At 42.9% G+C, this 23,962-nt stretch overlaps 1 protein-coding gene across 6 annotated transcripts in view; it reads right to left on the bottom strand.

Moving 5' to 3' along the window:
* The window catches only part of LOC128345133 (cyclic AMP-dependent transcription factor ATF-7), a 170,841-nt gene that overhangs the window by 94,842 nt on the left and 52,037 nt on the right, over positions 1–23,962 (bottom strand). For all 6 annotated transcript variants that reach the window (XR_008316277.1, XM_053296593.1, XM_053296596.1 and 3 more), the window contains one exon: positions 11,423–11,486. Coding sequence is in view for 5 of the 6 variants with exons in the window: in XM_053296593.1 (XP_053152568.1) it covers positions 11,423–11,486 (64 nt within the window). In the remaining variant the exon portion in view is untranslated. The remainder of the gene's footprint in view (positions 1–11,422; positions 11,487–23,962) is intronic.

Below are 23,962 nucleotides of genomic sequence, written 5' to 3'. Positions count from 1 at the left end.
GAGAATCTAGCTATGTAGTCGCTAAGAGTAGTCACCGACTTGACAGCACTTAATCAATCAGGATGATTTATCTTCAACTTGGCCTTTATGGTCTCTCAGTGGTGCATTCATTGCTGTCGAATCCATCCTCCTTGTTGTTGGTCTTCCTCTTCTTCTCTTTCCTTCAACTTTTCCCAGCATTATGAACTTCTCAAGGGATCTGGATCTTTGCATAATGTGTCTAAAGTATGATAGTCTGAGCCTGGTCATTTGTGTCTCAAGTGAAAATTCTGGATTGATTTGTTCTATGATCCATTTGTTTGTTTTCCTGGCTGTCCATGATATCCTCAAAAATCTTCTTCAGCACCAATGTTCAAAAGTGTCAATGCTTTTTCTATCTTGCTTCTTCAAAATCCAGCTTTTGCATCCATAGAGTGTCATGGAAAAACCACTGTCCGAACCATTCTAATCTTTGTAGGTGTAGACATGTCACGGCATCTAAAGATCCTTTCCAAGGCCTTCATTGCACCAAGTGCTGTGGCATATTTCTTGACTGCTGGATCCTTTACTGTTGATGGTCAATCCTAAAAGGCAGAAGCTATCCACCACTTCAATGTCTTCATTGTCAGTTCTGAGGCAGTTTGCTGCACCCGTTGTCATTAGTTTAGTCTTTACATTTAGTTGTAGTCCCATTTTTTCACTGTGCTCCTTGACTTTCATTACTAGAGCTTGCAGATCATCCACATTCTCAGCTATCAGAGTGATGTCATCAGCGTAGCGCAGGTTATTGATGTTTCTTCCTCCAACTTTAAAAACACACTCATCTTCTTTCAATCCAGCTTCTCTCAGTATATGTTCAGCATATAAACTGAATAAATAAGTAGAAAGTATACAGCCTTGTCTTACTCCTTTGCTGATTTGGAACCAGTCTGTGTCACCATGTTCCGTCTGGACTGTGGCTTCCTGACCTGTGTATAGGTTTCTCATGAGAACAATGAGATGTTCTGGGATGCTCATTTTCCTAAGGATATTCCACAACTTGACATGGTTGACGCAATCGAAGGCTGTTCTGTAGCCAATAAAGCACATATTGACTTTTCTGGTATTCTTTGGCTTTCTCAGTTATTCAGTGTGCATCAGCAATGATATCTCTTGTTCCTCAGCCTTTTCTGAAACCAGCTTGAACATCAGGTATTTCTCTTTCCACACAGGGCTCTAATCTGCATTGGAGGATTCTGAGCATTATTTTGCTAGCATGTGAAATTAAGGATATTGTGTGATAGTTTGCGTAATCTGTTAAATCTCCTTTCTTTGGCATGCGTATGTAGACTGATCTCTTCCAATTTGTTGGGCACTGCGTCGTTCTCCAAATTTGCTGGCATAGTTTGGTTAGAGCCTTGACTGATTCTTCTTCTGTTGCCTGCCACATTTCTGTAGTTATTCGACTTGGTAATGAAGGACTTGGTAATGACCAGAGTGCTGATCATCTTCCCGTACTAGAGGTTCTTGCAAGTAGGGAATGTTGACGTCCCTACTGTACAGATTTTCAGTATACTCCTTCCATCTCTGTTTGCTCTTCTCTGAATCGGTTACCATCTGTCCTTTGGCATCCCTTAACATACCAATTTGAGGTTGAAACCTCCCTCTGAGTTCAGAGATCTTTTGGAAAACTTGTTTTTCCATGTCTGTTTCCATCCTCAGGGTCTTTACAGATGTTATTGTAGTATTTTTTCTTGTCTCTTCTAACTGCTTTCTGAAATTCCCTATTAAGTTCCTTCCTGATGTCTTTTTCTTGACTTTGGCTTCTCTCCTGTTCGTGGCAATTTCCACCATTTGTTCTAACATCCATTTTGCTTTCTTTCGTTTCTTGGTCTTCAAAGAACTTCAAAGTGGTTCCTGATGTTCTCCTTGAAAATGGTGGGTACATTCTCAAGATTATATCGTGGGAGCTGGATAGCTTTGTTTTTCTGCTTTAGCTTGACTTGGAACTTGCACATAAGCAGTTCGTGATCTGTCCCACAATCGGCTCCCGGACATGTCTTTGCTGAGCTCTTCCACCTCCTTGCAACAATAATGTAATCAATTTGATTTCTGTGTACTCCATCTGGTGATGTCCATGTGTACCGGCACTGCTTTGGTTGTTTGAAGAATAAGTTAGCACTGAAGAGATCATTAACTTGACATAAACTAATATGTCATTCTCCTGTTTCGTTTCTGTTTCCTAGGCCAAACAGTCTAACTGTGTTATCCTCCTTACCATTTCCAACTTTGGCATTCCAGTCTCCAACCACCAGCATCACATCTTGCTTGCATGTTCTGTCAATTTCAGACTGAACTTGAGCATAAAACTCATCAACTTCCTCTTCTTCTGCATCAGTTGTTGGGGGTATAGACTTGAAGAACTGTCATGTTAAAGGGTTGTCCACGAAATCTAATTGATATTAGTCGGTCACTGACTGCATTGCACCCAAGTACTGTCATTGCTATATCCTTCCTGACTATGAAAACAACACCGTTCCTTCTTTGGTTTTCATCTCCTGAGTAGTAAACGGTATGATTTTCTGAATGAAAGTGTCCCATTCCAGTCTATTTTAATTTACTGATGCCCAAGATGTCAATCTGTAGTTGATTCATTTTATCTTTCACTGTGTCAAGCCTTCCCATATTCCTGCTCCTTACATTCCACGTTCCCATTGTAATTCTGTCTTTGAAGCTTTGTATTTTCTTTTCCCTCACAACAACATCAGCTGCTAGACGTCCAAAAGGCTTTAGTCTAACCGCGTCATAAATACCATCGGTACTCTGAGAGATCCTCAGCTCTTCCTCAGTAGCATGTTGAGTATCATCCGACCTGAGGGGCCCATCATCCGGCACTACATCAACAATCATTTTATTTTGTCTAGCCACGTGGTTTTCTTGGTGAAATACAGGAGTGGTTTACCACTGCCTTCTCCCACACAAAATGAAATGATGCCTTTGTCATTGTCACTGTAGTGATCGTCTGCCTCCAGCACCTTCCTATATCACTGCTGCCCAATATAGGTGCCTGCTTGCTTTAGCTGGGCATCTAAGATGACCTTCAGGCTTTGGGTGACCCTACTGGGAGTATACATCCCAGTGTAATCCACTCATCCCAGGAACACCCCCCTGCCGCCACGATGAGGCAGCATAGCACCAACACCTCCATGCACCATTAGAAAACTACTTTTTTAGTGTATCAAGGAACATTGCCTGTAAAAAGTATACTGCTTGCGTGAACCAAATATACTTGCATACACAATCACAAAACTCTTGTTCTATTCAATTTTTGCCTCTTGGTGCCTGGAAAATATTTAATTGGGAACAGATTGATTCAGTACTTCTTCCAACACAATGCTTTATAAGAGCTTTGGGAATGGATTCCCATATTGTATTTGCAAGGGAAGGAAAAAATGTTAACAGTGAAATTGGTCAGTTATATGAAGTAAAAAGAAAAAAGAAAAACCGACAAGAGATCATTCACTAGTGGGATGTTGGATTGCAGCTTGTGCCTAGGCACAGAACCTTTCTGAAAGATCCCCAGTGTTAAGGGGCTCCAATACACAATTTTCCGAGTCTAAAAGGAACACTCAAATGCAGTTCCACAGAGGAAACTGTCAGATAAGGTTCCGCATTCGAGCAAGAAAAATCAAATACACAAATATAAGATGGGGGAGACCTGACTTAGCAGCAGTACATATGGGAAAGATCACAAGTTGAGCATGAACCAGCAGTGTGATGCAGCTTCTATAAACACTAATGCAGTACTGGGCTGCATTAACAGAGTCATGGAGGCTGTTCACACAAGCAACCCTACTCGGGTAGGGCTGCTCATGTGAAGCGCTGGTGCCTCTCCTGGTAGCCCAGGAATTTTCCACCAGCTTTTACCTGGATAAAAAGATAAAGTGTGCTGTCAAGTCAATTTCGACTCCTGGTGCCCAAAAAGCTATGTGGTTTTATTTTGGTAGAATACAGGAGAAGTTTACCATTGCCTCCTCCCAGGCAATATGAGATGATGCCTTTCAGCATCTTCCTATATCGCTGCTGCCCAAAATAGTACCAGCAGGGATTCGAACCAGCAACCTTCTGCTTGTTAGTCAAGCATTTCTCCACTGCCCCATTAGATGGCTTCTTTACCTGGGTACAAGTGTGCCCTTGTACCCAGGTCCCCTGCTGTCTTCTGCTTGGACTGCAGGCAGTCCGAGCAGGCACAGAGCTGGGTGTCTAGGGTGCTTGGTTTGAGGGGAAATCCCTCAATGTACCACATTCCTCGTACAGTGTGTTTAGAAATATCTGGAGGCCGGGCTGCATTTTCCAGACCTCCAGATGGCCACACAGCTCCCAGGAGAGCTGCTCTTGTGGACGTGCAAGCAGCACAGCCAGAAGAACTGGAGAGATAGTTGGGTGGGGGGCGGTAGGTATGATCCCCACTGGCTCGACGGTCGTATGAACCGCTCTATAGTGTCCAGATAACGAAAAGCAATACTTTCACTCTGTTCTGTTCTGGTCAGACTTCACTTGGAATACTGTGTCCTATTCTGGGCACTGCATTTTAAGGACACTGATAAACTGGAGCAGGTTCGGAGGAAGGCAACAAAGATGATGAGGGGTCTGGAAACCAAGTCCTATGAGGAATGAGTACAGTAGCTGGGTATGTTTAGCAGTCTCCCAAGTATTGGAAGGGCTGTCCCATAGAAGGAACTGATCTGTTCTCTGTTGCTCTTGAGGGCAGGACTAGAACCAATGATTTGAAGTTAGGAGGAAGCTGATTCAGGCTAGACATCAGGAGAAATTTAATGGCAAGAGCCGTTCGACAGCGGGCTCTCCTTTGCTGGAGTCTTTTTTGACACAGGCTGGGCAAGCCATCTGTCAGGGAGGCTGTAGCAGTTTCCTGCACTGAGCGGGGGGCCTGAACTAGGAGACCTCCCAGTTCTCACCCACCTCTTTCAAACCCTGTGCTTCTACATCTGCTCTGGAGTCGGTGGTGCTTCTGTCATTTATATTCGCTATCATATTCACAACCCATGGGCTGCAAGTGCTGCTTGGCAGCAAGTGGCTGATGAGCTCTTATGTCACAGTAGGCCTTGGCACACAGTTGTCACAGCTCCTCTGTCGACCATTGGCTACTCTGATGACAAAGGGACAGAGATAAGGCAATATTCTGCTAGGCAGCCAAACACTAGAGGGAGATTTGGGAGACTCTGGAATTGAGACCCTGAAGTCAGCAAGATGCCATTAAAATTAATCATATTTGTAGATAATACTTCATGGAATTTAAAAAGGCACCTTATGGGTGCAAGTTTTTAAAAGCAGTTTTGAAGCATTACAAAAGAAGTACCGACAATTGCTACTTAATATGATTTCTCAGCAATCATGAGGGCTAGAATCTTAGCTTAAAAACATAAAGCCAGGATTCTTCAAATTCTAAAAGAAAAGAGCATAAGCTACATAAATATGACTCCAGCCTGAATATAGTTCCTAGCACAGGAAGCCTTAGATTTCCCTGCCCCCACTCCCTGTTAAAACTTCCTTGTTGAGTAACCACTTTAGAGCAGAAATGGGGGGTGGGATGTGGGGAGGAATGGAAAGACTTGTCACCTGTCCCCTTAGAAAAGAAACCAGATAAACGACCTTCAACAGAATCTTTTTTTAAAAAGTATATGCAGCACATTTAGAACTCAGCTGTGTCACACCAAGCTTACTTCTGGGAAGTGATCATGTACAGAATCCAAAAATAACAGCCATTAAAGACCTAGCAACCAAAAACATGTTTACAGGCCCATTAAAAACCCAGTAGTTTAGATTCTAGGATGGAGGAAATAGCAAAATCTCCTAATCAGTTTTAGGACTTCATTTCCGTAATAATCATAGCACTTTTCTGGAAAAAAATAAAGTGAAAGGAACTGGTAATGATACGTATGAACCACTCCCCACCCCCACAAACACTGCCATATTTAATGTCATATTGATAACACTTTTCAAGACTGAGAGGAATAGACTTGCATTGCAAAATTATTTCACTTGCTTCCTGCCCCTCCCTTTAAAAAAAAACAAAACCAAACAACTGCTGGGCTCTTAGCTGGCTATGCTTTTTGGCATTTCACAACCTGCAAATAAATATTTCATTTCATTATGACACATTATCAGGTGAAGTGAAAGCAGGTGACATGGTCTGTTCCTTTCAAAGTCACTATCCTACACAGGGGCGTAGCAAGGTTGGAGTGGGCCCAGAGACAATATTTTAAAATGCGCCCCTCCCTCACTGAAGCTCAGCTCATGAAGTAAAGAAATCTTAAATGAGGCTGAATTGTGGTAACTTTAGATAGATAGATAGATAGATAGATAGATAGCCTATGTGCCACAATAGAACATCATCCGAAATTTTTTTTTAAAGGTTTTGTAAATTGTGGAAGGTGCAAGTCATTTAATGGTACTAGAGAAAGACATGCTGTTCTGGTAGCTCCAGGTCTTAACACTCACATCAATTTCGGGAGATGAATACAACTGAAGGAAGCCCGGGCGGGTGCGTGGCTGGGGGAGTCTGTCATATGACTTGTCTCTGGGGTCTCTCCCAAGGGCAGTGGGCCCCCAGACAACTGTCTCCCCTTGCCTTATTATAGTTACGCCCCTGATCCTACGCAAAAGCACAAGGACCGAGATGATGAAACCACTTCTACCTATACCACACTGCATACATTTTTAAGTACACAGTCAAGTGCACCATACTGTGGAAAACAACAAATTTGATTCAAATTAGAGGAAATAAAGGATATACCCAGAAGACATCAGGGTGAATTTCCTTCTGCCTTTATTTTGAAAAGAAAATGGGGCTAATTGAAGGGGCTTCTTTAAATGCAGACAAAAAAGTTCGGCTGCAAGGGATCCAAGCAGCAAACCTGGCTCCAAAGTACTCATGCTGTGAACGTTATGACGTTTGAAAGGAAACACGTTTACATGTTTCCACAGCTCAGTATGCAGACACAATTACATGCCCACAACATGTATACATGGTGTTTCTGTATACAGATTCTCCCTCCTCTTCAAACTCTGAGGTTTTTTAACACAACATGCATGATATAGGCATGCTGGAAACACACTCCCTGCATAAAGTCCCCTGCTAACTAGGAAAAGAGGCACCTTTTAAAGGTGGTGATTATTTAGCAGAGGGAGAACAACTGGCCCTAGCCATCCCTAGCACAGCATCCCTCCAGTGAATGTAGCTGGTGTTTATCTTATGTTTCTTTTTTAGATTGTGAGCCCTTTGGGGACAGGGAACCTTTTTTTAATGTATCTATATCTATCTAAATTGCTTTGGGAACTTTCGTTGAAAAGCGGTACATAAATATTCGTTGTATTCATATAAAGTGTGAAGCAAGCCCTGAATTTTCTGAAAAATCTTGCAATAGAAAGAAGGGTTTGTCAAGCAACAGTGCTAGCTGTTTTCAGAATTGTTCGCTCTTAATGTGTTGATTGTTAGCATTCTTAGTATTGGTACAGACATTATGTTTCATGCCCATGTGAGCTGTGCTGGTTGTCCCTCCTAGGGTTATGTTTTTCCAGGCCAGGCAGATGTAACAGGTTTCAGGTGTTTTTCAGCTTCAAAGAAGGTCTTGGAAAGGAACAGACTTGCATGTTCCCCCTCAACACCCTGTACAAGAGTGCAGACTTTTACTTTCATTTTAAGAACAAATGCAGTTTGGTGTTATAAAAAGACTTTTGGGAACTGCATTTGATTAACTAACTGGAGTTAGAACAAAGCCAGGGTATCCAATCATGGTTTGATATGCTAGTTTGATCTGACTTTAAACTGCTATTCTTTCAGATTTGTATGAAATGTAGAACTGCATTTTCTTATTAAATAAAAGCAAAAACTTACACAGCTCCCTTCTTGTGTGTGAAGGAGACAGTGCAGGGTGTGCAACTCTGCACCTCTTCAAGACTCATTCTTCTAAAAGAAAACCATAGTTACGTCTGAACCCAGGCCTATATGAATTGAGTGATCAAGCTATGGGCTAACAGTAATTTCCATGATTGTGGTAGATGGGACACAACGCTACCACCACGTGAGAACAAGTTGTTGCCAGCAAATAACCAATTGCCTGAATCAGATGTCATACTTGTACATGTGACCACAAAGATGGCTCACACAGATTTTAAGAAGTTGTAATGGTTTAATCATGATGAAGTGCACGCATACTACAAGAGGACCAATCCATGCAGATGCTGCAGTCAGGGGCGTAGCAAGGTTGGAGTGGGCCCAGAGACAAGATTTTAAAATGCCCCCCCCCAAAGTCCAGGGCCTCCGCACACCCCAGGCCCCCAAGGATTTAAGTCTGATATTCCAAAATAAGTATGCTGCCTGCAAATACATTTCACTGAATACACACACACATCACAATATATAGTGATATACATTGAGTACTATACATTTGTATTACTTTTAATGCCTAGAACACACTAGGAAGACGAATTATTAAAATGGGCCCCTCGCTGCAGATTAGCAAAGGAGACTTTCAACCATGCAGGGTGAGCCTATGTTTGTTTTCCCAGAATTCTGAACAAATTCAGTCAAGTTTGATTGCAGGAGGTTTTTCACAGGAGGCTTTTAAAGCCCTTTAAGACACATCTCCTCTGGAATGGAGATGCTGCATTCACATGTTGGCCAGATTTACCCTGAAGTCCCTGCAAGTTATTGGGGAGCAGTTCACACACAAGAAAAATAAAATAAAAGCACCACACATGTTTCACAGTTCTCACTCCGACCTTCTGGGTTGCAAAACAACTTGAACATAAGTGCATTTATAAATGAATGAATGAATAAATAAAATTAATAAAATACTGTTCCAGAAGTTTTTGCAATTTTCTGCCATGAAACAAGCCACTTATAGGACTTTTTAGATAGTTTTTTTTAAGTCAGCAAATTTTCCAAGCTGTTTCAAAATAAATATTCAGAGACTTCTCGGTCCCCCCCCCCCATATCCAAGCCCTATGGCAAGCAGATCCCTATATATGGGGGGGCGGGGGCGGGAAAGGTAACCACAAAAAGGAGTTCACACTCTACCTGGCAAATGCTGGTCTGGGTTAGGCAGGGCAGCAAGGGGTCTTCTGCTGCAGAGAACACTCTGGCTGCCTCCTCCTTCCTGGCTGGCTTGGGCCCTACTCGAGTTCAGGCTTCACTGCGGCCTACACGGAGGCCTCCCTGGAAGCCCCGCCCACCCGCCGATCAGCTGAGAGGCGGGAGAAAAGGAGCTCTTGGCAGCTGGGCTGCTGCCTGGATTGCCGGCCAGGAGAACAAGCTGGAGAGACGGCGAACAGGGCAAGTGGCTGAGGGGCTATGGGGCTGGGCAGGGGGCAATGGGGAGTCACATGAGGTGCCCCTGGGGTGCCCCTCCAGGCAGTGGGGCCCCCAGACAACTGTCTCCCCTTGCCCTATCATTGTTACGCGCCTGGCTGCAGTGCACTGTGCCGGCATGGCCGCTGCCCATTCAACTCTAACACAAGTTTAGGAGCCAGATATAGCGGTACTGCATTCATGGCTTGAAAGTTTTGTAGGTCGGTCAACAGATATCTGAGAAGCGGATTTTACAAATAGATAGCTCAGTCAGAAGAGGTTTCACCAGAGCAATGAAAGAAAAGCTGAATGCTTTCATTGGATACTCAGGGTTTTTGTTTTTTTAAAAAGAATTGTTATCTTTCAGATTTGGAGCAAGCAAATCACCATGATGCTTCATTCTTTTCCCAACTGCATTCATCTGTTGCAGATCAGTGTATGATGATCCCTGTATGAGCATAATGCTGAAAGGATAGTGTAACACAAGTTTATTGCATATTTTATACTGCAAGATGACTACATGATTGCCCAGTGTTACCTCCGTTTTTTATATGCTAATCGTTCCGTTTTATTTTTGTTAAGCTAAATGTCAACCTCACTGTTTTAATAGGACCTACTTCTAGGTAGGTATGTTTAGGATAGCAGTCTAAACCATCTTTGATTGTGTACAGTACATATACTGTTTTCACCTTTATGCAAATAAGCATGCACCTAGAGAAGACAGTTTCTGGCATGGTATCCACATTTTGCTAAAAATGACTTCTTTGAACTTTGTGGCTGTATATGCAGCAAGGAGCACCATACATAAGAAACACCATGAACCTCAATGTACCAAATGCCCAGCAAAAGCAATCTAATTTCCAAGAAAAATTATGCTGCACACTGCCCTAGGCACAGAAGTGGACTTACCTACCTATGAATGAAAACAAGAAGGTCATCTCTCCATTTGAATATGAAAGCACTGAACAAAGGCAAATGACAAAGCAATCTGGATCCCTGGGCTATTAAAATTAGCATAGAGAGGGTAGGAGAAAGAGAATATGAGGGGAAATGTTACCCCTGAAACTCCAAAGAGCTCCTGGAAGTTTAGGGGTTCACAAAGTAAGCAGCACCAGATTAGTTTCCCCCCCCAACAGCATTAGGTTTTTTTAGTTGGAGTTGTGTCTTATTCTGTAGTCTTATTTTTAGATTTGTTGTTAGCAAATAGCTTTTTATCACATACTGCTAAGGGAGCATTGCTGTGGAATATATATATATATGGAGATAGAGAGAGAGAGAGAGAGCGCTGTGCATTGGAACTGCAGGACCTCACCCACATGGTGCCATTGGGAGGTGTCTGCTCCCACAGCAGCCCTTCCCATGTGGAACCATGTGGGAAAGCACATCAGGAAAGTACACAAGGGCAGCTTCCTGGTTGGGCCTGCACACTTTTCCAATCTTCCCACGTGGCTCTGGGAAGCTGTTAAGGAGGGTCCCCAGTACTGGAAGTATGCAGAACTGTAGTGGGAGGGCTCTGGTAGGAGTGGATACCTTGTCACAGCACCAGGAGAGTCCTATTGATTAATCAGAATCAGAGGTCCAATGCAGAGCCCTAATATGCATTTATTTTAGGACAGTATTATGACTAAGTTAGACATAACTAAATTATCTCATTAATTTCAATGGTGCTTAGTTGTGACTAACTAGTCTGGATGCTGCCCTCATTAAAATAATTACAAGCCATTTTTTTCCAAATGTATGCAGCATTAGCTAACACACCTGAAACTAATTAAATACACCTTAAAAGGACAACAATATTATCAGACAATACTAACTTGAAATCAGTATAGGATATTTTTTCTCTCCCCCTGAAGTCTGTGGATATTATGAAAAGAATACTGGCAGAACATGAATACGGCACAAAAGCTAGGCAAATTTCATTACTTTGGAGCCCTTGCACTTGCTCGTAACTTGGATTTACGCACTGCAAATCCTCCGATCTGATTACCTCCAGTGATCACATAAAACACTGGCTTTAAACTCTTTGCCTTAGTGATAAAACAGCCACTTTGATTCACAACGACATATTCGCAATAAAGTATACTGTAAACGTACCTGTCCGCAGCCTGGAGCATTGCACACAAATGGCCTGTCGTCTCCCATATTTTTCACAGCTGAGCTACACAGGGCCAAAAAAAGGGGGGAGAAAATTATTAAATAAGCCAAAGAAGATAAAATGGGGGCGGGGGTGGAGGAAGAATACCAACAGTGCAGTGCTTTTTAGGAATGCAGTTCATCTGTAGTGATAAAATGGATGTTTGGATGAACCATTCCTTGAGGGAGCAGAAAAGACAGAGAATTCCTGCAGCCATTCCCTCTAGGGATTTGGGGGAGGGAATCTTGGAACTTTCTCCTTTCTGCTCTTACCAAGCAGTTAAGCAAGGCTGGCCAGAGGAACAGTTCCTGCATGCCAGCCTACGCCATGATGTACACTCTTACAACCAGGAACTACTGCAGGCATAGCTCCTTTGCTGCAGAACACAAAATGAATGTGTGGTGGTTGTGATGAGAAAAGGTCCATGGGTTGGCTTCCCCAGTCTCCCAAGTTTCTTCTAGAGAGAGACCTATTCCGCAGGTATGTCTGCAGAGTATGTCTGCACTAGGGGTGTGCACGGAACCGCAGAGTTGCGGTCCGGCACTGTGTGAGGGGTTCCTTTAAGGGCAGGGGAGGGTTTACTTACCCCTCCCGCTGCTTTCTCCCTCCAGCGCGCGTATTCTATGTAGTAATTGGGGCAGCAGGATACCTCCCTGCCGCCCCTTCTCCCGCTTAAGTGCAAAAGGCTGCACAGAGCCTTTTGCGCACGTGCACATTGTGTGCAAACTTCATGTCTCCGCAATGTGCGCACGTGCGTGGCCACACGCACGCACGTCGCGGAGATGTGAAGTTTGCACACAATGTGCGCATGCACAAAAGGCTCCGTGCAGCCTTTTGCACTTAAGCGGGAGAAGGGGCGGCAGGGAGGTATCCTGCCGCCCCAATTACTACATAGAATACGGGCCCTGGAGGGGGGAAAGTGGCAGGAGGAGTAAGTAAACCCTCCCCCACCCTTAAAGGAACCCCCCCCCAACAATGCCGAACCAGCCAGGTCCCGACCAGTCCGGAGGCCTTTAGAAAGGCCTCCGGACTGGTCCAGGCCCATCCCTAGCGGTCACCCCATGTTCTCTGTTGGGGTTTTAACACAGATACGGAAATGCATGAGGCATTCCTGGAATAGGCAGGTACATCTTCCCATGAGAGGGCTCAATACAACATTCCTAGGAAGCTAGCCAGACAACTGCACAAAGACAGGAGTCACCTCTAGCCACCACTTGAGTAGTCCCATACCAGATGGGCTAATCAAATACATTCCATGAATTGATCCAATCCCTAAAATAAGCAGTGAATACACACGCTGGTAACCAGTCAAAGTAACCAATACCATACTTTTTTTGGTGGGGTGTGCACTTTGGGAGGGGGAACATGTTGTTCAGGGATTACCGATAGATCTGACAATTTAAAAAATACAGAACTGCAAAAGCCGTAAGAGCCTCAGCCCTGGTCTCATGTTGCTTTGCTAGTCTCAGTCCTCATCTTTCATTCACAGGATGAGGATAGCTGGTTTAATGCCAAGTACTTTCATCATCTACATGCTCATGGGCAAAACTATTATGCTATTTCTTGACTCTCTTCAATGCCACAAAACCAAGGTGCACATTTGTAAAGAGATTCTACAGACATCTACAACCTAGGAACAAGGAGATAAATCGAGGTTCTCTTGATACACAAGTAATATTTTCAGTGGGAGAGAGCTAAAAATTTGAGATTAATTAAGGGATTACAGGAGTGATGCTCCACTTTACAAGGCCATAATCAGGCTCCTTGGTGGCTAAACTACAAGACTGATGGTAAGAGTAGTGTGTCACTGACTATAGGCAAGGATAACAAATCATCAGTCCCATTATGCTGTAAGTGAATCTATTCTTATTAATAAAAAACAAAAAGAGTAAATAAAGAAACCCTACCATGTAAATTCAAGCAATGATGGTTCTATACACCTACTGTTTTTTAATCACTCGATTTAAAAAGCTGTAATAAAGCAAACGTTATCTCTTTGGGGAATTTGCTGTGTGTGAACATATTGCAGTTGTTTATGTTGCTTCCAATCACCTCTCAATTTGAGATGAGGAGCAGGTCTGTTGGAAGCTGGAAATTGTTATCACTGAAGCAGAATGCAGTCATGGCGGGATAAGAACAAGTCCAGAAACACAGATTCTTCTAGGACTGCTTCACATACAAATCTTTTTAACATGTGTAAAATCCGGATGTAGAATGCCCCCTTCCCAGTAACATGCAAAGGTGGAAGACATGCATTCATTTCACTGTGTGTATACAATGTACTGTGGGCAACTGCTGCCTGCATAAGTGAGTAGCTGCCAAGTTTTTAATGTGCACTTGCTGCAAGCCTAATCTGTGGCACAGCTTTTTTTGGCATCTAAAATTGTTCACAAGGCAGTATAAATACAGGAAACATTTTTGGATAGATGGAAATAGCACCCATGAAAATGTTTTGGGAACCCATGAATCCAATGGACCACCTATTACCTTCTTGTTGCTGGGTGTTGGTCTGATCCAGCTAGGCACTTATGCTCTTAAGAGTGATTAGGCATATCATCAATTAGTTATGCCCAACTGTTAAGAGATCCTGAGTAATCAATCATTTTGCTAATTTAAGATAATACCAGTGCGTAATAGACTACAGATTCTAGTAACAGACTACACAAGACTTCTTAGCCTATCCCTACTGTGGAATAGCTGCACACATTTAAAGCAAGGAAGTGCAAAGGGAGGTACCTATAGTGCCGTTAAAATGTATCAGAATGGATAAAAACATATGCACTAGAATGGCTGAAACGGAAAGACTTAAGTTTTGATAACACTGAGAATTTCTCAAACACTAGTCAACAAGAATTGGAAAATTTCCAAGCAATTTTTATCTTATCAAATCTTACCAAAAAATCAATCTGGACAGCATTCAGGTTTTTTAAATTATAGTTTTAAATTCCTAGATGCCTAGGACTTTTCAGTCCTGCTTTACAGGACTTAATGTGGAAATTCTTCATACTAAAGTACACTGGACTGGAAAATCAAATTGCTTTCAATGAAGTGGCTCTCAAAACATGAGGCTTACTTCCCTAGAGAGATGCAGACAGTTGCCATGGGAGCTATACGTTTCTCCAATCAAGTGCCTTGGCTGGGCCAAGAAGTAAAGTGCTAATGGATCTGTTTATAACAGCATACAGTGCTATTGTATTGATTACATTGCTGGTTAATCCACAAGGTACTTCCTATAGGAAATCAAAAAGACTGCAGTAAATAAAGTCCCCTCCATCAGGGATTTCAAAGTATGCTGCTGTAGTCTCTCACAATCCTGCTTCTTCCATTTTTCTTTGATATTTTTCTCTCCAGACTGAGTGCAAGTGTGAGCACTGCTACACAAGCTACCAGTCTTAATGTTATGCTTCAGTGAGGTCCCAACAATAAGTCCAACTGAAGCTCTCCAAAACAAGGAAACAAGTTTGAGAAGTCCTATTCTCAAACTTGGTTGTTTGTCTTAAGGAGATTCAGTTGGATCAATTGTTCAGACCTTTCTGAAAAATAACAGAAGGTAGGTTACCACAATGCAATTTAGCCAGGGAACGTTTAAGCATCCCCAGTTGTTAAGATGTAGAGATGTGGGTGGGGGGTGGGGGGGAGAGAGAGAGAGAGAGAGAGAGAGAGGGCGGGAGACCTGTGAGAAAGTAATGGTTTTAGTACCAACAGAAGAGAGCCCTCCTACTCTGGAAACACACTCATTCACTCACTCCTCAGCTACATTCATCTGCTAATGAAGACTCAAGGCAATTCTGTCACCACTATTTTAAACCCAACCCATAAATTCATCTGAAACTAGCACAACAGTTTAATGCATGCCACTGTGAAAATGAAATGTATGAAATCCTTCATAATGAAGTACAATGGTATAACTTAACAGGTGTACCTCTTCTGTCCAACATCTTCAGCTCAAATACCCCATCGAGGTGTGTGTATGTACATACATATGCTCGAGTGCGCACACAAACACACCCCTCTACCCCTTACATGTTACAGTTAAGAGACAGGTTACTCTAGTCACTGGCTTACATCCAGACTAAGTACTCTGAGTTTAAATGAATTAGAGAGTACTCTAGTTTAAATGAATGGGATCCTCTTAATTTCAATGGGAGTACTCAGTGCTAAATTTCTGAAGCCTGTCAGTCAGGCCAAAAGGAGGGGTATGCTGAGCTTCAGTACGGTCAGTCAATCAGGAGCAGAGGAAGAGGGTCTTCACCCTCCCCTTCTGCAGCAGACGCATTGGCTTCAAGCCAGCAATCTCCAAATAGGAAACAAATAGTATGGCTGCAGAATTGGGACAGATTTTAAGAATAGTGGGATTTACAAGATCTGTGAAATATAAAATGCATATTTCCACCTGATTTTGCATGCCCCGAAGGCACTGTGGATTTCTCAAGGTTTTACATGACAATACAGGTGGCCACTATAGTAAGGGCACAACTCAGAGTGGCTTCAGACATTACAAAGGAACTGGTGCTATCCGAATAATCAGTCAATCATGTGTGTTTGGCGTGCAACTTCTTTGAAATGTTTGAAGGAGACCATCTTGGGGGATGGGGACATGTATTAATGTACAGGTGAAACTCGAAAAATTAGAATATCGTGCAAAAGTTCATTAATTTCAGTAATGCAAATTAAAAGGTGAAACTGATATATGAGATAGACGCATTACATGCACAGTGAGATAAGTCAAGCCTTAATTTGTTATAATTGTGATGACCATGGCGTACAGCTCATGAGAACCCCAAATCCACAATCACAGAAAATTAGAATATTGTGAAAAGGTTCAACAGTCTAGGCTCCACGTGTCCCACTCCAATCAGCTAATCAATCCATAACACCTGCAAAGGGTTCCTGAGCCTTTAAATGGTCTCTCAGTCTGGTTCATTAGGAATCACAATCATGGGAAAGACTGCTGACTTGACAGTTGTGCAGAAAACCATCATTGACACCCTCCATAAGGAGGGAAAGCCTCAAAAGGTAATTGCAAAAGAAGTTGGATGTTCCCAAAGTGCTGTATCAAAGCACATTAATAGAAAGTTATGTGGAAGGGAAAAGTGTGGAAGAAAAAGGTGCACAAGCAGCAGGGATGACCTCAGCCTGGAGAGGATTGTCAGGAAAAGGCCATTCAAAAGTGTTGGGGACTTTCACAAGGAGTGGACTGAGGCTGGAGTTAGTGCATCAAGAGCCACCACACACAGACCGATCCTGGACATGGGCTTCAAATGTGATATTCCTCTTGTCAAGCCGCTCCTGAACAACAAACAGCATCAGAAGCGTCTTACCTGGGCTCAAGAAAAAAAGAACTGGTCTGTTGCTCAGTGGTCCAAAGTCCTCTTTTCTGATGAGAGCAACTTTTGCATCTCATTTGGAAACCAAGGACCCAGAGTCTGGAGGAAGAATGGAGAGGCACACAATGCAAGATGCTTGAAGTCCAGTGTGAAGTTTCCACAGTCTGTGTTGATTTGGGGAGCCATGTCATCTGCTGGTGTTGGTCCACTGTGCTTCATTAAGTCCAGGGTCAACGCAGCCGTCTATCAGGAGATTTTGGAGCACTTCATGCTTCCTTCCGCAGACGAGCTGTATGGGGATGCTGACTTCATTTTCCAGCAGGACTTGGCACCTGCCCACACTGCCAAAAGTACCAAAACCTGGTTCAATGACCACGGGATTACTGTGCTTGATTGGCCAGCAAACTCGCCTGACCTGAACCCCATAGAGAATCTATGGGGCATTGCCAAGAGAAGGATGAGAGACATGAGACCAAACAATGCAGAAGAGCTGAAGGCCGCTATTGAAGCATCCTGGTCTTCCATAACACCTCAGCAGTGCCACAGGCTGATAGCATCCATGCCACGCCGCATTGAGGCAGTAATTGCTGCAAAAGGGGCCCAAACCAAGTACTGAATACATATGCATGCTTATACTTTTCAGAGGTCCGATATTGTTCTATTCTACAATCCTTGTCTTCTTGGTTCCATGTAATATTATAATTTTCTGGGATTGTGGATTTGGGGTTTTCATGAGCTGTATGCCATGATCATCACAATTATAACAAATTAAGGCTTGACTTATCTCACTTTGCATGTAATGCGTCTATCTCATATATCAGTTTCACCTTTTAATTTGCATTACTGAAATTAATGAACTTTTGCACGATATTCTAATTTTTCGAGTTTCACCTGTATGTATAAATAAATGAATAGGCTCTGGATACTCAAGGTTGGCATGCTAGTCAATTCTCTGGTACAAGAGGATATGGTACATACTCTTCTGACAGAAGAGTGGAGTGGACCCCCTGCATCAAGTCTGCCTATCAAAAGGATGGGCTAGGTTTCTCTGATGCAGAGTACTTTAAATCTTTGTTGATCTGGAAATGTTGATAGTTATCTTTTTTCTTGATGCAACTGACCTTATATGGTGATGACCTCAGTCTTTGGTGTATGGTTTACCAATTAAAAACTGGCTTTAAAAAATTGAAACAATCAGTTGTGCCTGTTATTTGTCCATGGTAAAAAATAGTCAAATATTCCAAGGAGCCATTATGCTTGAAGAATTGGAGGGAAGGAAATTTGGAAGGAGCTCTTGTGAAGTCAAGAGCCACAACAGGGGAACTTTGCAAACAGGAGTTTGCCAACAGATATCAAATGAATTTTGCAGGAGTTTAGTGGGAACTTGGCGGGGAACTGTGCAGGGAGGCACGTAAGTAGTGCCCCTTTATCACAAAAGGGACACCCAGCCCAAGGAGAAAGTGAGTACTAACCCACTGTTGAAATTTGCTTGGAGGATAGAGTTTAAAACCTTTAATTAGCTGGCAACTGCACCTAAGACAAATTTCAAGTAAACAAGCTCTGTACATTCTAACTAGCCAATCAAATCAGTTATGAAGGTAGAATGCCAGCAGGGGAGGAGGTGCTTCCCAGTGTATTGCACCAAGTGTTGCATGTATGACTATCTGCCTAAGGGCAGAAGTCATGGGTGTGCGCTTGGTGGAAAGAACTCCTGGCTCTCAGGGAACAAGTTTGTTCCCTCAAAGCCAAGGTGGCTGACCTGGAGAAGCTCAGGGAGGTAGAGACGTATGTGGATGAGACTCTCAGGGAGGTGATAGAAGCATCCCACTCCCAGGTGGGCACCTCCTCTGCTGTCATGGAGAATGAAGGTCTTGGGGAAGGAGGACAGAGTGAGGAAGAAGGGAGTGCTCCCTTATAAGGGACCAATTTCTTGGGTGATGTGCCCATATCGCACAGAGGATACTTCTCCAGGGGGTGGGGCCTCAGAGTAGTGGGAGATTTGATCATTAAGAGCATAGAGAGATGGTGACTTGCCAGCCTGGTGTGAAAGTTGTGGATGTCATGCAGCATCTAGAAAGGCTGTTAGGCAGCGCTGGAGAGGAGTCAGCTGTCGTGGTGCACATCGGCACCAACAATGTTGGGAAATGTAGTCAGGAGGTCCTGGCAGTCAAATTTAGGCTGCTAGATAGCATATTGTCCATGACTTGCAGTCCATGACTTGCAGGGTAGCCTTCTCTGAAGTGCTACCTTTTCCACGCGCAGTGCCAGCAAGACTCCACACCATGCATGATTTTGTAGACCTCTATTATGTTTTCCCCTCAGTCTTTTTTCTAAACTAAAAAGCCCCAGGTGGTGTAGCCTTAGCTTGTAAGGAAGGTGCTCTAGCCTCCTGATCATCTTGGCTGCTCTTTTAGAGAGCCTTCTAGAGATCCTCACAATCTCTTTTGGATTTCACTACTCTAAATAATTTGGTGCCATCTGCAAATGTGGCCACCTCTCTACTTACCTGAACTTCTAGATTATTTATGAATAAATTGAAAAGCAGAGATTCCTGGGTAACCCCACTTCTTACTTCCCTCCATTTAGAAATACCTACTCTCTGTTTCCTGTCCTGACCTCATATGTGACCAATCCACATATGAATCTGTCCCCTTATGGACAGGTTGAGAAAACAGCTAAGTTTTCTCAAGAGTCTTTGATGAAGAACTTTATCAAAAGCTTTTTCAAAGTCCAGGTATACTATGAATGAATGAATAGATTTATTACGATCATACAGCAGACATAAAAACAACAAATTATACAACATTCAGATAAGAAATCTATCATGCAGTACACCAACAAAGTAAACGTTTTATGGTGAGATCTAAAGGGTAGAAATTAATTGTTGGCAGATCTGAACAGCAACAGCACAAAGTTTAGCAACCTTGTGTGTGATAGAAGAATTCTTGTCTGAAAGAAGAAGTGTGACATGAAATTCATCAGTCTGGCCGGGATAATGTAATAACAAAGGAGTAATATCTTTTCTCCCAAGCTTTCTCAGCTTCCTAAATTTTGTTGGGTTTTAATCTTTAGTTTATTTTTAAATTGTTAGATTGTTTTAAGTTTTTTGTATATGTTTTTAACTGGTTTTATGCTATTGTTAACCGCTCAGAGACGAAAGTTTGGGGCGGTGTACAAATTTGATAAATAAATAAGATTATCTCGACTGTAGTAAAAGAAACAATATAGCAACACGTGGTAGACAGATACGACCTCCTCTGAACCATAAGAGCAGAACCGACTGGCCAGGGGAATTTTCAGAAATTGACTGCCAATGGTAAGGCAACATATCTTGCTCTGAGGGACACTCCCTGGTGGTTGGGTAGAGAGAGTGACAAATAACTGATTGGTTCCCGGCTGAGATCGCCAAGGCACCCTTTTGTGGTTTGCAGGATAACAGCTAGGACATTTTGATGCTCAGTGTCCAAGATCCTCTGAGGATCTTCATGGCTTGATTATATCCTAATAATGACAGATATTCTAAAGAGAAGCCAAGTGATGAGAGTTCTGCCAGCAGTGCTTGTGTCCAGGAAGATTGAATCTTGTCGGCCAGCATAAGGGGAATCAGCCCCAGAGGGGGGAAATTGATCTTAAGCTAGTAGTTGAAAATTGATATCCATGCTTTGCGTTCCACCCTCTGAAAGTCCGTTACCAGGTATACCATGTCAACTGGATCATCTTTATCCACACATCTGTTGATGTTTTATTTTCCCAGAAACCTATTGGTAGGCAGTGTTCTTTTAATATAGGAGTAATATGGTCTCTTCGAGATGACACATAGACCAACCTGACTGCCTCATTCTGTACCAACTGCATTTTCTGGATTATGTATAAAGGCAGCCCACAGAGTACATTGCAGTAGTCAAGTCTGGAGGTTACCAGTATATGAACCACTGTGCTGAGGTAATTTTATCTCAAGAAACGGACACACCTGGTGTATCAGCTGAAGCTGATAGAAAGCACCTCTGGCCCTAACTCAACTCTAACCCTAACTCAAGCTGAGACACAAGGGAGAGGTTTGGATCCAGAAGCATTCCCATACTGCGCACCTGTTCCTTCTGGTGAAGTGTGAACCCATCTAGAACCAGCAGATCAATACTGTCTCCCAAGTTCCTCCAATCACGCCCCCCATAAGTACCTCCATACTATTTGGATTCAACCTCAGTTTGTTATCCCTCATCCAGCCCGTTACTGCCTTCTGACAGGCATTAGGGAGGTTATACCTTCTCCTGATTTTGTTGACATAGAGAAATAGACTTGGGTGTCATCAGCATACTGATAACACCCTGCACCAAATCTCCTAATGATCTCTCCCAGAAGTTTCATGAAGATGTTAAAACGCATTGGAGACAGTATGGAGCACTGGGGGAAGCCATATAAAAGTTCACATTTTGAAGAGCAACAGTCTCCAAGCAACATCATCTGTAATCTGCCAGCGAGGTAGGAGCAGAACCACTGCAAAGCAGTGCCTCCCACTCCCAACCCCCTCAGACACTCCTGAAAGAAGCTATGGTGGATAGTATCGAAAGCCACCGAGAGATCCAGAAGGACCAAGAGAATCACATTCCCTCTGTCAATTTCCTGTTGGAGATCATCTATCAGAACAAGCAAGGCAGTCTCCATCCCATAGCCAGCCCCAAAACCAGTTTGAAGTGGGTCTAGATAATCAGTTTCCTCCAAGATTGTCTGGAGCTGAGAGGGCACCACCCTCTCAATTACAGGCAAACCTCGCTAACATGGATCCTAAATCAGTGGTTTCGTGTATCTACGGTTGCGTAATTGACTGCTGACCTTCGCGTACATGATCAAAACCAGAAAAAGGGTTAATTTTGCATATCTGTGGTGGTGGGGTAGCCCAAAATGACCTCCGAGGTCATTAAAAAATGGCCTCCAACATTTCCTGCCACCATTTTGAGAGAAAGGAATAATTTTGTGGCTTGTTTTTTAAAAATTATTATTATTATTATTATTATTTATTAATTCGATTTCTATACCGCCCTTCCAAAAATGGCTCAGGGCGGTTTACAAACAGAAATAAAACAAATAAGATGGCTCCCTGTCCCCAAAGGGCTCACATTCTAAAAAGAAACATAGGACACACACCAGCAACAGTCACTGTTTTAAAATAAAGCATCACCCACCCCCACCGATTTTTCATGGGGAAATGGGGCAATTGGGATTGGGGCACATTCCTGGACAGCTGGAGCATGGTACGGCACTTTATCTTGCTATTTTTCATGTTTTTGGCCCTGCCCCCACTTTTGGGGCCTCCCAGAACCTTACTCCCTCATTCACATTGACTTTAATGCTCCATTATCCGTGGCTACAGTGTGGAATGGAGCCCCCACAGATAATGGGGCTCACATGTATCTTGCCCAACCATGGAAGGCTGGAGACAGGCCTACAGTTGCTTAACTCTGAGGGACCCAATATACAAACCCAAACAAATTCAAAATCCACAAAACCATGGAAGAACCAAAACAAGAATGTGCTTGGTTTTTCTCTTCCCTCCCCCACCCCTTTTTCTTTTTGTATTGTGTCTATCTGACAGCAAATCTGTAAGCAGGGCCTATGCTTTTTAATATATGTACAGTGTATAGAAAATGTTAGGCCCAACTTCAGCAACAATATCAGAAAGAGGGCACAAATAGGGGCTTTAGAATGAAATAATATCTAGGCTATATTTCCTGAACACTAACATACATTTCTGTCTTTAGTGACTTCTTAAAAAGCTAGATAGAAAGATAGATAGCTAAGTCTGGCAGGTTTTTCTAAGGAGGGAATTCCTCAAAAAGAGCACAATCACCCAAAAGGCTGTGCTTCCCTGAATGCAGAGAAGGTTCGTGGAAGACAGGGATATCTGGGGAGAGGTACAGCTGGGCTATGCTTCAACCTTCTCTCCAACTATAATCTTCTAGCACACACTGCTCCATGATTTTCATCCAGCACAAAGACTGCATTGCAAAAGATATGCCCACTGCAGATAAACATTCACATCCACTTTGCACACACAGTGCAAGGACATGTTAGTAGATAAGTTAGAGCCAAAGCCAAAATACTGCAGCTTCAGTTGCATTTATTTATCCCATTCACTCTAAGGAACTCAGAACAGCATACACAATTTCCTTTCCCAGGTCCATTTTGTCCTCACAACAACTTAGTCAGGCTAAGAGAAAGAGTGATTGGCTCAAGATTACCCAGTGACTTCAGTGCTGAGTGGGATTTAAAGCCAGGTCTCCCTGGTCCAAGTCTGACTCTAAAACCACTACACATCTCTTATAAGATATCTACCCTCAACCCTTTCATAAATAGGAATTATTCATTATTGCAGGATGTAGATGTTTTAAAAAAATTAGATTTCAGGCCAAACGAGCCTGGACTCAGGATAGGTTTACTACTGGGGTGGGGGGCGAGGGAGGAGAAAAGAAGAATATACAAAACAAATCCACTTAGCTTTCAAGGAAGGGGATAAATATTACAACTCAGTTCTTTGCCAATCTTCAAGCATGTATGGAACATTTAACCATGTCACAAAGCAAACCTTGGCATAACATGCATGACTATTAACCTTTATATTTTTTAAAAAGCAGCAAACAAACCCTCCCAACACACACACAAACACACAATCCTGAAAGTTCAAAGAGAAACCACAAAGCCAACCCAAACCTCAGAACTAAGCTTTGCGGGGCAGTGGGGTTTCCTATGTATTCCCTGCTGTGTTCCCTTCATTTTTGCCCTCTCTGCAAGCTGTCTACAAGAGTCTCCTTTTCACATAGACACTCTAGCAACTTTGAGCTACTGGTTCAAACAGATAAACAATAAAGGCTTGCAAAGGAAATGAAGACTGCAATGCGAAGACAGGATTCTTCCCATACTGCAGAAATTGTGCCACTTACTCTGCTGCTGGTATTTCCCTTTCACAGTTTTTTGTTTTGTTTTGCCATAGGTAGCAGAGCAGGAGACCCTGGTAAGTCTCAAAACTTCTGTGTGCAGTGGCTGAAAGTCTCCCTGCTACTAGCAAAATCCTTATAAGCAGACCCTGAAAAAGCAATATTTGCTCCTTCTGCTTCTGCTCACATTGGCATGGGAGCCATTTCTGTGTGGTGTGGTCCCCCATGGCTGTGTCACACTTGT

Source organism: Hemicordylus capensis, chromosome 2 (assembly GCF_027244095.1).
Source record: "Hemicordylus capensis ecotype Gifberg chromosome 2, rHemCap1.1.pri, whole genome shotgun sequence".
Lineage (NCBI taxonomy): Eukaryota > Metazoa > Chordata > Lepidosauria > Squamata > Cordylidae > Hemicordylus > Hemicordylus capensis.
The sequence above is the reverse complement of the archived record's forward strand: the minus strand, read 5'-3'. Positions and strand labels throughout refer to the sequence as shown.